Raw genomic sequence first — 13,765 nt, 5'->3', positions numbered from 1 at the left:
GGAAGATGCCTTCACCTCCTGATGGGATTGATGCCAGGGCTTGGCCACACCACGGGGAAGCGGGACCGCTCCAGCGCGGCTGAAAAAGAGGGCTCGGATCCCGACAAGCCCCGAGCGGTGCAGGCAACGGGAGCTGCAGGCAACGGGAGCTGCAGGCAGGCAGGCAGCAGGGAGCCGTGGGGAAAGAACTGAGTCAGCACCAGGAGAGTCACCCCCAGCCAGGCCATTTGGCAGGCAAAGGTTGGGAAGGAGCTTTTCTTCTGTAACAGGGCCGAGCGAATAATTCATAGCGGATAAATAATTCACCAGGAGTTTAGCCTTCCTCTGGCAGCGGATTGTCTGCGAGCTGTTAGCAATTATCCCGTATTTATTTGCGATCCTGAATTTTTAGTTGAATTATTCAGACAAGTCGTTGCTGGGCTGAGGAAAAGCCTGGGGAAAGGAGGCAATACCTGAAACGACAGGAAAAATCATCGTCAGGATGAGTCCACGGCTCAGGAAGACACGGTGTTGTTATGATTATTTAAGCATTTGTAGCGCAAGAAATACCCAGAGCTGCAACGGGCCCCGCGGCCGGAGGCGATGCAGAAGCGAGCGGATGGATGCAGAAGAGGCACCGGATTGTTGGGTTTCCACCACCCAGCTCCATTTCCAACCAAGAGCCCCTGGACATCCCCGGGCTTTCTGTTTCCTACCAGCAAATTCATCTGCTGGGAGATTCGTAGAAGAGAACGCCAAAGGAAAGACAGCGGGAGCAAAATAAATTCACATTTCTGTTTGGATGAATATCTTCAAAATTGCTTTAATGAGGTGTCTCCCTGGTTCGCTCAGCAGCAGGACTGCTCGGTGGCTTTTCTACAGCCACACAAGCCCACATGGTGGGGACACCCACACTTGTCTTAACTCATCCGGAGTCATCAGCCCGAGGGCTTGCTCCCTGCCTGCCGCACGCAAACCAGAGCTGGCCTGCAGAGACACAGAGAGACGGGCTTTGGGGGGAAAAAAACCCAATATACTCAATTTAAGCAAAAAAAGAAATTTTCTTGAAGGACAAAGCAATGCTTCCAGCAGAAAAGAAGAGAAGCAGCGTTGCAGGGGACGCGGGGAATGAGAGCGGCAACAACCAGCAGCAACAACCTCATGCTGTGGCTCCTCGGGCTCTGGGTGCTGGACCCGCTCCTGCTCCCGGGGAGGTTTGGCTCTTCCCCTTGACCAGAGCAGAAGATCCTCCACAGCAGCAGCAGCACCGGCTTCTGGCCCTTGCCCAGGCAGCTCTGTCTACTTTTCGTTCCCAGAAGAACAGACTGGTGAAGAAGACTCAAACCACGCAAGGCAGCCTGCCACCTTTCCCAAGACACAGCCGTGGTCAGGCTGGAGTCACCTCTCTCTAACAAGAAACAGCCATAACCCACCCCACTGCAAGCTACAGGACCTTAAACCTCCCAGCTGCAGAGAAAAACTTGGCAGGTGACTCCTGAAAACACCCAGACGTCCTGAAGAGTCTAATAATAACAATAAAAATGAATACAATCTCATGGTTGGATTTTTTTTAAGCCCAGCTTGTGATTTTAAGGGTTTAACTCACATTTACTGGCTCCTCAGGGCTAGCAACCCAGGAACGCGGAGCTGGTGGTGACTGTCCCAGCAGCGTGACCAAGGGTCCTTGTCCCTTTTCACGGCGGAGAACAGCTTTGGCAGAGCTGGCCACCGCTCTCCTGCCTTCCCAGAGCCGCTCCGGGCACCACACGGTGCCCAGGGACCAGAGCAAACACCTCTCCCAGTTCCCTCGGAGGGCTGGTGTCCCAGCCCACGCTGCCACGGTCCCCCTCAAAGGATCGCCCCGAGCCAGGATCTTTAGCAGGCGTCCTCCACCGACCAAGGCTTTGCAAGTCTCCTGAATTAACAAACCTCTCTTTCCCTGAGCCAACTGCTACAGGCTCCAGATCAATGAAAGAGGTAAAAAGAAGAAAAGAGAAAAGAATTTGCATGACTGTTCCCTGACGGATGTTTCGTTGCACAAAAGGAACACGTCTCCTCAGGCTGGGTTGAGAACCTCAGCGATAATAAGCATTTCTTCTATTTTCCCTTGAATTGCTCATCATGCAGTTAAAATTATTTTTGAAAAAAGAAAAAAGAGCGATCACCCAGGGAGATGCTAACTCAGAGGCACAGTCCCATGGAGAGGCATACAGGGAAGAAGGAGGTACCAGACCAATCTAAGCTGCTTTCTGGGCTGCCAGAGCCCACCCAAAGGAGAACGAAGCCCACAGGAGTTTTTTCCCACTGCCTAGAAGGGACTTGCTTGCTGGTGTCACACACTGCCTTCCTCCACTTCTTGCTCCTCACCCTCACCTGGCTCCTGCCAGCTCCCAGAACATTCAAGCAAGCCATCCTCAGCCTGCAACCACCTCCACCTCAGCTGGAACAGCCCAGACAGATGGTCCTGGTGAGTTAATCCACATGATTTTGCCCAAATTTGATGAGGGAGCAATTTATTACACACCGCAAACTGGCAGGGGTGGCAGTAAGCAGGCAGGAGCGGCAGGCAGCATCCCTGGCAGGAGGGGAGACGCGGGCAGAGGCTTGGGCACAGGGAACGATCCCAGGGCTGAGGTTGGGAGTCCGGGAAAGTTTCCTCCTCCCTGCTGAGGCTGCCCAGGCGCCTTCGTGGGCTGGGTGGGAAGACTGGAGGTGGAAAAAGCCATTGGGCAATGGGAAGGAGAGCCAGCAGCCAGGAAGGGTGGATGGGGACGCTGGGGACCCCCTGAGCAGCTCACACCAAGCATCTCTTTAGGTATCAAGTGGGCCATGCCTCTCCAGTGCTGGCTTGGTCTCGCTGTCCACTGCCTTGGCTGTATCCCCTTTCCCAGGGTACTCTTTGAAGGACGATGAAAGCATCGGCATGGATTTATCTCACCAGTCTTCTTTACCGGAGCCCATTGCGGGATGAGCAAGGGCCTCCCTCTTTCCTGGTGTGTCATCCCATATGATGGCCACCAGCTCCTGAGATCACACTAGGGAGATGTCCGGAGCTCCGTGTCCTACATGTCTGCTGCTGACAAAGCAGGAAAGCCCGAAGCACGTGGTCAACCCGTGCACTCAGCAGGACCTTCCAGGCAGATGGCAGGAGGAGGCTTTCTCAACAGCAAGATGACAGATAACCATTTCCAAAGATTCTTCCTAGCTCCATTTTGCATGGATCACACTTGCTCAGGGTCCTTCCCACTTAACCAACTCTTCCTTCCTCCACTACCCAAATGTGATCCACCTCTTTTCCTCCAAAACTACCGTCCCTCCTCTTCCTCTCTGCAAGGCTCCCATTGCACCTGCAGAGGCTCCTGGCATGCACCGGGGCTGCAACATCCACCCGGGAGACAGAGCCCAGGGTCTGAACATCTTCACCTGAACCCCTCCTGCAGGGTTGGTTGTTTTGCTCTGGTGCTGGCTCTGCGAAGGACGCTGGCTGCCGGGAAGGCTGCCCAGGAGCGAGGACAAGGCTGTGTCACAAGCTGTGGTAGTGGGGACATCTGCCTGGGGAGAGGGTTGAGGACGAGACCCAAAGCAACCACAGAAGCAACCTCGGCATCCACCCCACCTGAACCAGGGGCAGCCCAGCTCAGCCCTTTCCCTGGGCTGGGGTACCCCCTGCAGACCCCTCCAGGGTGGAGGCTCCCATCGATGCCGGGGGGTCCCAAGGGATCCGCTCGGCCGCCTGAACGCGGTCGGGATGGGGTTTGGGAGCCGGCTGCTCTTCTGCTGAGCGCAGGAGCTGCAGCCAGGCACTGGCACACAAATACACGGTCCTGGAAGGAGCCCGCGGTTATCGCAGAGCAACCCACGGCCACGAGGAGACCTGCCCCATCCCATCCCGTCCCGTGGGAGACAGCTTGCCAGGAATGCCCCACATCAGCGCTTTGCCAGCGATAAATAAGGGAGGAATGTGGCAGCTCTGGTCACCGGGATCTGCCAGGCTTCTCCATTGGAAAGGAAAAAAGAGGGCTCTGGAGATGCTGGTGCCCTTGCCCCTGCCAAGGCTTCCCCTCTGCCACTGCCAGCCCAGGGGTGACAGCAAGGGTGCCCAGAGCTGCCTTCTTGCTCCTGTCCTTGCACAACCCCAGGGTGGAGGCCGAGATCCCCAGGATGGGGGGAGAAGTACAAATGAAAAAAAAAGAGCTTTTATACAAAAACCAGATACTTCCATCCCAGCTGATGTGCAAAGATAGGAAAGGGAGGGAGCAGAAAAACAGCAGCTGAGATTTCGGAGAACAATGTGGGGAGAAAAAAGAAAGAGGGAGGAAGACGAGCACAGTTGAGTCGCCCGTGGTTGTCAGCCCTTTTCTGGGGGAGGGCAGCGGGAAGGTTAGTGATCAGCCAGATCTGAAACCAGACAAAACTATTTCCACATGCCAATAAAACCCCGAGCGCAAAGAGTTTCCAGGGCTCTGGGGCCCCCGTGCTGCCTCTAAAACAAAACAGAAGAGCTGGGAAGCTCACCCGAGCAGGAGCTGGCGCATGGAAGGGAGCGCAGCGATAGCATCTGACTTTTCCTTCCTCATCATCCTCCCTCTCCTCGCCTGTCGCAGCTCATCCCTGCCGGCATTGCTCGGTCTGCGTCAAAGGGACACACGGGAAAGCAACTGGGCAGCACAGGCGTTGCTTAGTGGGGCCAGTGATGCTCATGGTGGGGGTCTCACCTCCCACACGGGTCTGGGAGCTGAGAACCTCAAACTCATCTCACTTGTGTCTTCGGCAGGCTCCAGCATGTGGGGTCAGGGATCAGAGGGCTGAAATCATCCCCACTGCCGTGAAACCAGCCCTTCACAGCGGCAGAGCCGAGGCAGCCCCCTCCATGGGGATGCTAACGGCCCCAGCCCTCCCCACGCCGAGACGGGGATATTTTCCAAGCCACAGCTGAAAGGGACCTGCTCCCACCTGTGTCCCACCACACAGTGACCTTGGCTGAGCCTTTAACTCGCCCACGGCTTAGTCACGGCAGCCGTAAAACCCAGTGCAATTGCCAAGACCTTGCCGGAGAGGAAAGCAGCTGCCGCCCTGAGCCGCTATAAATCACCGCACCGAAAAGCGCGGCACCCACCGCCCCGCTCCCCGGCTGTAAATCTGCAGGAGCAGAAACCGGAGCGGCTTATCAGGAGAGGCCACACCGCTGCCCCAGCCCGGCTCAGCCCTCGTGAGGCCACGTGGGTCCCCCCCAGCCCTCCCAAACCTCCCCGGGGAGAGGAAGAGGATGCTCGGTTAATATTAACTGCCAGCAGCGCTCGCAGCCTTATCAGACAGGCAGCAGGCACCCTGCATCGGCCGAGCTTCGCACCACCCGACAATCGCTCCCACGTTCGGGGTAATCGCCATCTCCGTGGCCCCCGTATGGGAACCACCAGCTCCGGGCCGTGAACGGAGCCGAGCAAACCCTCGGCACATCCCCACGTCCTCTGTGTGCCCGTGCTGTCCCCCAGCCCCGGCGTTGTGTCTGTCTCCGTATGTCCACACCTTTCCTGCCACTTTTGGGCTGACGACAGCCAGGACCCAAGCCCGGTCCCTCAGCCTGGAGGAAACCTCTTCATCCTTTGACCATTTGCTCAACAAGCACAAGGACTGGACAACTGTAATGTTTCCCTCTTTGTGGCAAGAGTTTAAAAAACCTTGGGCAACTCAATCCTACGGGAACCTCCTGTTCTCCAGTGGGTGCAGGAGCCAGAACCGAAGGGCAGCGCTGCCATCCCCTCCCGACATGGGAGAGGAGGCCATCGAGGAACACATCCAAGGACACACCAAGTATGGTCCTTGTGTATTTTGGGCACGTTTGGAAACTGAAGGCTTTCAGTTCACCAGGCAGCCTGGAAGTCACTGCCACACTGATCTGTTCTCACACAATGCCAGCGCCTATCTCTCCAAAAACGGGTTCACCTTTGCTACGTTAATTAACAGTGCAGAAGAAAAATCGAGCATGGGTCTGTGCCCTGCCCCATCGATCCATCCCACCAAAGCAAAACCATCACACTCTGCAGCTCCAGCTGCCTGGAGCTGCTTCCCAGCCTTCCCCAACCCAAGGAATCCACAGGTTTCACCAGAAAGCAACAAAAATTCATCCGCTCTGAAAAGCTCTCCCCTTGTCTCCACTCCCATCCTTCCTCCTGCACTCATTACCCGGCTGCTATTCTGCTCAGGTCCTCCTGGCGTGCTCATCGCCGCAGCATCCCCACCGCCAGCAGTGACTAACATCTGTCACGTTTGCTCTCTCATCCTTGCCCAGAGGCAGGAAAGCGCCTGCATGCGTGTACACGCACCCTTCGACATGCCAACGCAGAAGCCCGGGGTTAAAGCCACTGGCTCATTTCAGTGTAAATCAAGGTTTTGCGAGGTGTTCGCATCAAAGGCGGCGTCTTGCCCCGAGAGCAGAAGGCATTGACTTGGCCGTGGTCTGTGATCCCAAGGCGGTTTGTGCTCTTCCTCACCAAAGAAACATCACCATCAGCATCACCACAGCGCATTTGTAAACGCCCAAACCTGCGCAGCGCAGCATCCAGGAGTGATACCCCACGCACCGCAGCACAACCCTCCAGCCCAGCTCTCCATGCTGCCCCAGCCAGCACCAGTACACCAGGCTCACCGCCGCATGGCTCTTCATCGTTCTTGAGTTGGCCTGATCCAGGCACTGGGCAATGCTGGCATCGGCATGGGCTGCAGGCAGGGCAAAAGAATGCAAACTGGGAGTCGCGTGGCATTCCCAGAGGACCGGTGCAGTGGGGAGACCCTGAGCATCTTGGTCTTCTTAAAAAAGAAGCGGCTCCTGGCAATGCAAGGAGAAATTGCATCCTACTGCCGAGAGGTGAGGAGGGCTGCCCATGCCACCTTCGCTCCGGTCTGCTGTAACTTATAAGCCCTTCAAGTTGCGTACCCTTAAAACTTTCTTCAAGTCCTTTGATGACTTCTTTTTTTAATCCAAGACTGTAAATGGAGCTGGATTCCTGTGGTTAACCCAGCACAGGGTCCGTGCAGTAAGCACACCAGCGAACACAGCTCCATCGAGTTATCTGGTGACCACCACCTCCACATCACTCACTGGGATGAGCTGCAAGTTGCATGTTGGTCATCAGGTGGAGCTGGCTCTCACCACGTGCATCTTGCAGCCCAGGGAAGGCGATACAGACCCAGAAGGTCCATACAGACCCTCCTCAGTAAGGGACATGTGCGGAAGATCCAACCACCTCCACCTCCAGCGCGGAACGTCAAAGGAGGCAGTTCAAGGAACTGCAGGATTTGGATAGCCGGCGTTAGCAAGATGTGAGCGGTGTCACAGCACAGGAAGAGGGCAAACGGTGTCCCCATCATTAGGAAAGGGGAAAGCAACTCAAGGGAGAAATGAAAGACCGCTAGGCCAATGTCAGCAGTAAACTGAGGCTCTAAAAGCCATTTAGAGAGATGTTGTGAAAAGCAAAAATATATGTGGAACCAACATTTTGTCACCTACACCTAAAGAGGGTAAGATCATATTGGATTTCCTCAGCATCACCTGCCTTTTTTGAGAAGGGAAGATCAGTCCTGGGATCACAACTAATCCTGGCACAAAAGAAATGCCTGTGGCAGCGGCTCAGGGAGGAGCTGGTCTCCCCTGGGAACTGGGTGGCCCTGAGGAGCAGCACGATGGAAGGGAGGTTCCTGCCAGCAGCACGATGGGGAAGGTGATGCATTCAGCGAGGACAAATTTTGGGTATAAGAAGGCAGCCTGTATGGAAAGTAGTGAGGCAAGAATGGACCCAGGTGTGTTGGGACATCAGGAGGTGATTGAGAGCCACCGATGGGTGAAAAGGCAAATGCAATTTTAAATTTGAGAAGCGTTTTCAGTAAAGGCAGAGGAATACCAGTGCCATTAGACCAGACACTGGGGGAACTTCATTTGAAAGGCAAATATTTCAAGGGGAGTAAAATATTGAGAAGGACAGCAGACCTCAACCAGCTGAAGGTCAGCAGTGATCCAAGAGGAAGGGTACAAACCAGCATAACTTAAAGAAGGTGGGAATTTGAGGTCTGCTCCTGACCGTCAGAGCAAGAAGATGCTGGCACAACCCTGCATAAGAAAAGCAGGCGTGAAACACACAACTGCTCAAAACAGAGCAGGATCCCTTCCCCTGACACGGTCACCAACAATAACAGGAGATGACAGTCAAATCGGAGCCTCAACCCTGCTATAAATGAAGAGAGACACATTCTGATTAAAACAACTGGGCGCTTAGTTAAAGCCTGATTGCAATAGGCTGCTCACACATTTGTTGACCAGCTGAGCCGTGCTCCTGCAGAGCTTGTAGGGCAGGGGTAGGATTACGCTGGAAATAGGAACATTCCTCAAAATCATACACCCTGATCCTGACGGAGTTGGTCACCCTCCCCATGGCAAATGAGCCTGCAAAAGTCAATGGGACAAGAAAGAAAATGGTAATGAGAGATTTGGAGTTTGAAAGTACCACTAAAAAAGCAGGTCCTAGGTGCAGAGAAACGTTACCCTGAGTTTTAAAAGAATAAAACCTGGTGCAAACATCACAGCTTCTGCAGGAGGCTGGTGAAAGCCCTGCCCTCTCCCACCGCTCTCGGTGGTCCTCACTTCCCACCCAGACGAGCTCGGTGATGCGCTGCACCCAACATCTGCAAACCATGGAAGAGCTGGGAGGCTGGAGACACAAAATACTTCTTCATCACACTCGGGACTATCAACTACTATCATGAACGGGGCTTGTGGAGCTCAACCGGGCTCGTGTCCCTTCAGCTGCACCAAGCCCATGGGCTTCTGAGAAGAAAGCTCCAATCCCAGAAGGGACCTCAGGAAGCCATCCAGCTCCATCCACACCGTGGCAAGAGCTGATGCACCCCGGGCTTTGCTGGCTGGGAAGCGCTGGTATGAAAGCCGTGCTGAGCACAGCTGTCCTGCACGGTCACTGCCCCCCTCGAGGGAATGGAAACCACAGCAGGGTTTTATGACGGCATTAAACTCAATGTTCCCAGCACCTCTGGTATTGCAGGACCTGCTCGGAAGGGTTATTCCAGCCTGAAGGGCAGTTTTACCAGAAATGAATCCAAACAGAGAAGCAGCCGTGGGGCTGTTTGCACACCTTCTGCCAAGAAATGCTAGGGCCTCCAGCATGAGAGGGGCAATAACTTGTTTCTTCCTCTCTCCTTTCTTTTTCCTAGTAAATTAAAAATAATAATAATGGTAGTAAACTCCCCTTGGCTTTATCCTTCCCCACCAGAGCAGATTCGATTAGCAGCTTCCCTGAGTGGCAGAGGTGTGATTTACTCCCAGAACGGGACGCATTAAGACGTGGGGCAGCGGGAAGTTTCCATTTGCCCCTCAACCAATTTCCCCTCCTCAGCCATTCCCACCGCTGAGGATCAGAGAAGCTTTCCTGCTTCACGTGGTTTGGGAGGCACAGCCCGTGGTTTGGTTAAAGCCCCAAAGACAACGTTCACTTGGGGGAGCTCACACCAGGCTCCTTTCTTCATGCAAAGTGGATCACCCATCCAGGGGATGCTTTCTAAGTCCAAGCATCCCTCGAAACCGTGTTGGTACCAACCGTGTTGGTACCACCAACTGGTTGAGTACTTTGGATGCCACAAGGTTGACTGCAACCTTGTGGCATCCAAAGTACTCAACTAGTTGGAGCATCTACAGCCATCCCCATCCCAGCACCGTGCCCCACACAAGGGGCAGCTATCAGCCCCCCCAGAGGACACAAAAACACCAGCCATTCCCTTTCCACCCACATATTTTCCTCCGATGCTCTCAGATGGGTTTTCACACCGCTTCCCGGAGCCGAGCTCCCAGCAAGGGCTGCTGTGTCCGTACGGAGGCCAGGGAAGAGAGGCAACGATGCTCCACACCGCTTACGTCAAGCCCTCCACATCCCACGATTTCTATTTGATTCCCTTTTAAAGGGGCTGTAATGCAGCGCGTATTTATACTTCAAAACAGCTTGTTTGTGTAATTGCCAAAAAAATTAAAAAAAAAAAAAAAAGACACAAAACAACCCTGCTACAATGACTAATTAGCTCGCTCCTGCCTCGTACCCTGTAAACAAATGTATTTGTAACCAATTTGCAAGCACTTTGCATAAGGGGCCCAGAACACTCGTGCCTGTTTGATGCATTTTGACATTAATTTGATAATAGCGGCTTAACAAGGAATCCAGGCTCCCTAGCTATAAATATGCTGCTTTTCCACTTCCTTTTATCTGCACAGTGAAATAATGTTGTTTTTCCCCCTGCTGCAATAACCACCATCCAACCCTTTCATGAATGCCCTTTATGTCCTTTAGCATTTTCAAGGCTTTTTTTTCTTTTTTTTTTCCTCCTCCTGGAGAAAGTAGAAGGGTTTTATTAGTTGTATTTTTAATTCCCATTCATCGGGGGGGAGGAGAAGAGAGGACAGCGATGGTACTCTGATAATGCAGCTTCCAGGAGACAGGGATGAGAGACTTGTTTGTTCAGAAATACTTCTCCATCCATTTGTGCTTCATAGGAGAGAGAAAGCTCATCCTTTTCCTCCTCTTCTCCACTCGCTGTGGCTCTCCCTCTCCATGCAAGCCTTCACCGCCACACCAGAAAGCAAATTCAAGCACGGTGAAACGGGAATGGGACACTGAACCAGGGTTACGGCTTGTCCATGCCCTGACAACACCATTTCTCCGCTCTTTCAGGTCTCTTCCAAGACTTTCCGCCTATCCCTGTGGTCAGAACGCTGCTCACAAGCAGGTTCTCACTCGTGCACGCGTCCTCCACCTCTGCCTCACCTGTCAGCCCTGGGGAAAGGCTGTCTCTAGAGTTTGGGAAGTAGCAAGCACAAAATTAGCACCTTGGAAATTGTCAGCTGCATCCTGCGGCCACAGACAAAGCCTCTGGGAGATGGAGCTATTTGGCTTTTCTCCTCCTTGCTCCCTTCTCCCTTGCCTCCATCCTGGAACCAGCGATGCACAAGCCGCTCCCAAATTGATCCAGGGGGTGAGAAGTCGCACTCAGAGTAGACCCAAAGGACATCTCCTCCTCCCATCCCAGGCCTAGAGACCTCCCGAACAAGGTCCCAGCAGATGGAAAAACAAGCGTTCGCTGCTGTAGGCTGAGAGTGAGGGTCTGGGAGGTGTTTTAGCCAGCACCCTGCAGACCAGCCCCCCCGAGGTGCTGTCACCCAAGATGCATCACATGCTGAAGAGCAGCTGGTGGGAGATGAGGGCTATGAAAAATAGATCAGCTGGACCAGCCCAGAGAGCAGCATTAGTGCTCATCCACGCTTCCCATTTTGACCTGCCGTGCTCAGGTACCCAGTAGCAAGAGACTCTGCAAAGTGAGGAGGACCAGATCTCCAGGCAGAAGAGAACTGGGTCATCTGGTCCATTTAAATGTCCTCCCCAAACCCTTAAAACTACAATTACCAGCCAGCTTCTTTCCACGGCTAGAGATATTGTTAAAGATGCTTCTCCCCTGCCTCCTCGCTGAACCTCCAGGACTTCTTCACACCCTTAGTGCATCACCCCCCGCAACGCCGACCCTCCTCTGCCCAAGACGCGCAGGCTGCAGAGCTGCGATGTTCGTGGTAGCCTGCTGCTTTCCCAGCAGGCTGGTACTTGCTGCCCAGCAAGCCCAGTTAAACCAGGCAGCAAAAAGCCAGCTGGGCAGAAAACAGAGGCAGAGAGGTGGGAAAGGGCGCAGGGAACAGCCACCGCCCCACTGCATGGCACTTTGGCAGGCGGGGGAAATCATTAACGACCCAGACCTGCACGTATAAGGTCTCCTTTCCCATTCACACGGCAAGCAAAGGCAGGCACAGCCTTGTTCTCCACCAGCAGGTCCCACCCTACCCTCTTCACACAGCTGGGTCTGGAGGACGATGAGGATCTGGGAACTGTCTTCTGCACATCCACACACTGCCATGAGCCCAAAGGTCTCTGACAGCCCAGGGGCTATCGAGCATCTCTGGAGGTGCAGGGCTCCAGTCACACATCCCCATTGGGAGACAAGCAGGAAAGGAGAGAGAAAACCCACAGAACAAGCCAGTAGCCTTCCCAATTTTTTTTTTCTTCTCTTTAAACACATCCTGGATTGCCATGATCTAGTCTGAGGCACTTGCCCAGCCTCCTCCTTCCCCACAGCAAGCAGAATTGCCTCTTGCTGACTCTCCCTCGCCAAGCTCAATACCCCATTTGCCCAAATAATGGCTGTATAGGTGAGGGCAAAACCAGAAACGCATCAAGACATCCAAGCAGTCGCAGGAGATCTCTCCCCCTACCAAGCTGAGCTCTTCAATCCTCAGACTTTTCACACCTCTGCTCCAGTTCCCCCTTCTGGAAACTGAGTCTTGTCTCTCCCTACCAAGCTGGCAGAGGGCACAAGATCAGTACCGAAAGGGGAGAGGGTTGCTCTGCACAGGCCTTCCCTGGGTTTCCTCCCACCAAGGTATTCTATCGACCACGTCCCTTTCAGCCATTTCCCTCTTAAGTCCTCCTCTGGGATCGTTAATGCTGAAACCCCGTGGCAAGCCGCGGAGATAAGTTGGAGGCTTAGCAGAGTCCAAAAGCACATTCTTTCCTCAGCCTCCTCCCTCCTTATCTCTTTCCTCCCTCCCCCAAAAAACACATTTAGATAAAAGTTATTGGAACAATAAAATCCATAACTTAAAACACAAGTGCAGGAGGGGTGAAGGGAGGGTCTCCGCTCCATGCCCTGGTGAGCAGACCTGCCAGAACAGAAAAACAACAGAGGAGAGAGCCCATAATCTCCTTGGAAATAAAACCTGGTGCAGTACCTTGGATCACTGTGGGGAGAGACCACAGCACACATGCTCTCCTGCAGTCCCACCACAAGTCCTGCACGGATGCACTCACCTTTTAAGAACTGATCACACATCAATTTTGAGTGATCTCCGACTGCTTCGCCTATCTGGGGTGAGTTGATTTAAGCATGTGGGTACATGAGCTGCACCATTTTCCACCAAGCTGCGCCTCCTGCATGTTTGCTTTGTGGATTTTTTTAATCCAAAGTAGGTGCTGCAAGTACCTGAAGCCAGGTTTCCCCGTGTATCACTATCCTGTGCCCTAGAAACAGCAACACAAGAGACAGCTCAATAGGATGTATATTTTCTTTAGCATTGACCAGCCTTTCTGCGCAGGCAAGCCCAGAGGCTGGCACTGCCCCAGCTGTATCGTGCACAGGGCTGTGGTCCAGCACATCCATCCCACTCCCTTCCACCCCTTCAATATTTGGTGGCAATAACGCTTTCAGCCACCACTGCAGGCCCCCAGGATCCAGGGACCACGCGTCTGCCGTGGCTGCAAGGGCAGAACTGCTGCTGCCAGGGCAGGTTAATGCCTGCAGTTTCCATCATCACGAGCAGCTCGTGCTGTCCGCTTCCACCACACCGGCTTCCCCTTCCCACAGCCTCAGCTATCCCAACTCAACTATGTCCACGCAGTCATGGTGCCATTAATGGCATTAATGTGGTTAATGTTCACATTTAACCAGACCCTTGATTTCAGCTCTTAGCTTCGTGCAAAGAAGCAGTGCAGGTCCAGACTGCTGGCTGAGGGTTGGAGTGGTCGGAGCAAGGCGTAGGTTGTAGCCTGGGGTTTCTCAGAGTAACGGACCTTCTACAAGTCACTTTGGTTCACTTACCCAGGGATAATGGTTGTTTTGTCCCACAGTAACACAGCTCAGCAGTTGAGTGCTCAGAGATCCATGGAGGAAAAGCATTTCCTAAACACAAACTAGG

The 13,765-nt window shown here is 53.7% G+C and overlaps 1 protein-coding gene across 1 annotated transcript in view; it reads right to left on the bottom strand.

The window, feature by feature from the left end:
• Positions 1-330: 330 nt before the first annotated feature.
• FBXL18 (F-box and leucine rich repeat protein 18) overlaps positions 331-13,765 on the bottom strand; it is a 38,654-nt gene continuing 25,219 nt past the window's right edge. Inside the window, exon 5 of the mRNA XM_075058443.1 lies at positions 331-452. Within this exon, the coding sequence (XP_074914544.1) occupies positions 401-452 (52 nt within the window). The 3' untranslated portion in view covers positions 331-400. The remainder of the gene's footprint in view (positions 453-13,765) is intronic.

This window comes from Buteo buteo, chromosome 27 (genome assembly GCF_964188355.1).
Source record: "Buteo buteo chromosome 27, bButBut1.hap1.1, whole genome shotgun sequence".
Classification (NCBI taxonomy): domain Eukaryota; kingdom Metazoa; phylum Chordata; class Aves; order Accipitriformes; family Accipitridae; genus Buteo; species Buteo buteo.
The sequence above is the reverse complement of the archived record's forward strand: the minus strand, read 5'-3'. Positions and strand labels throughout refer to the sequence as shown.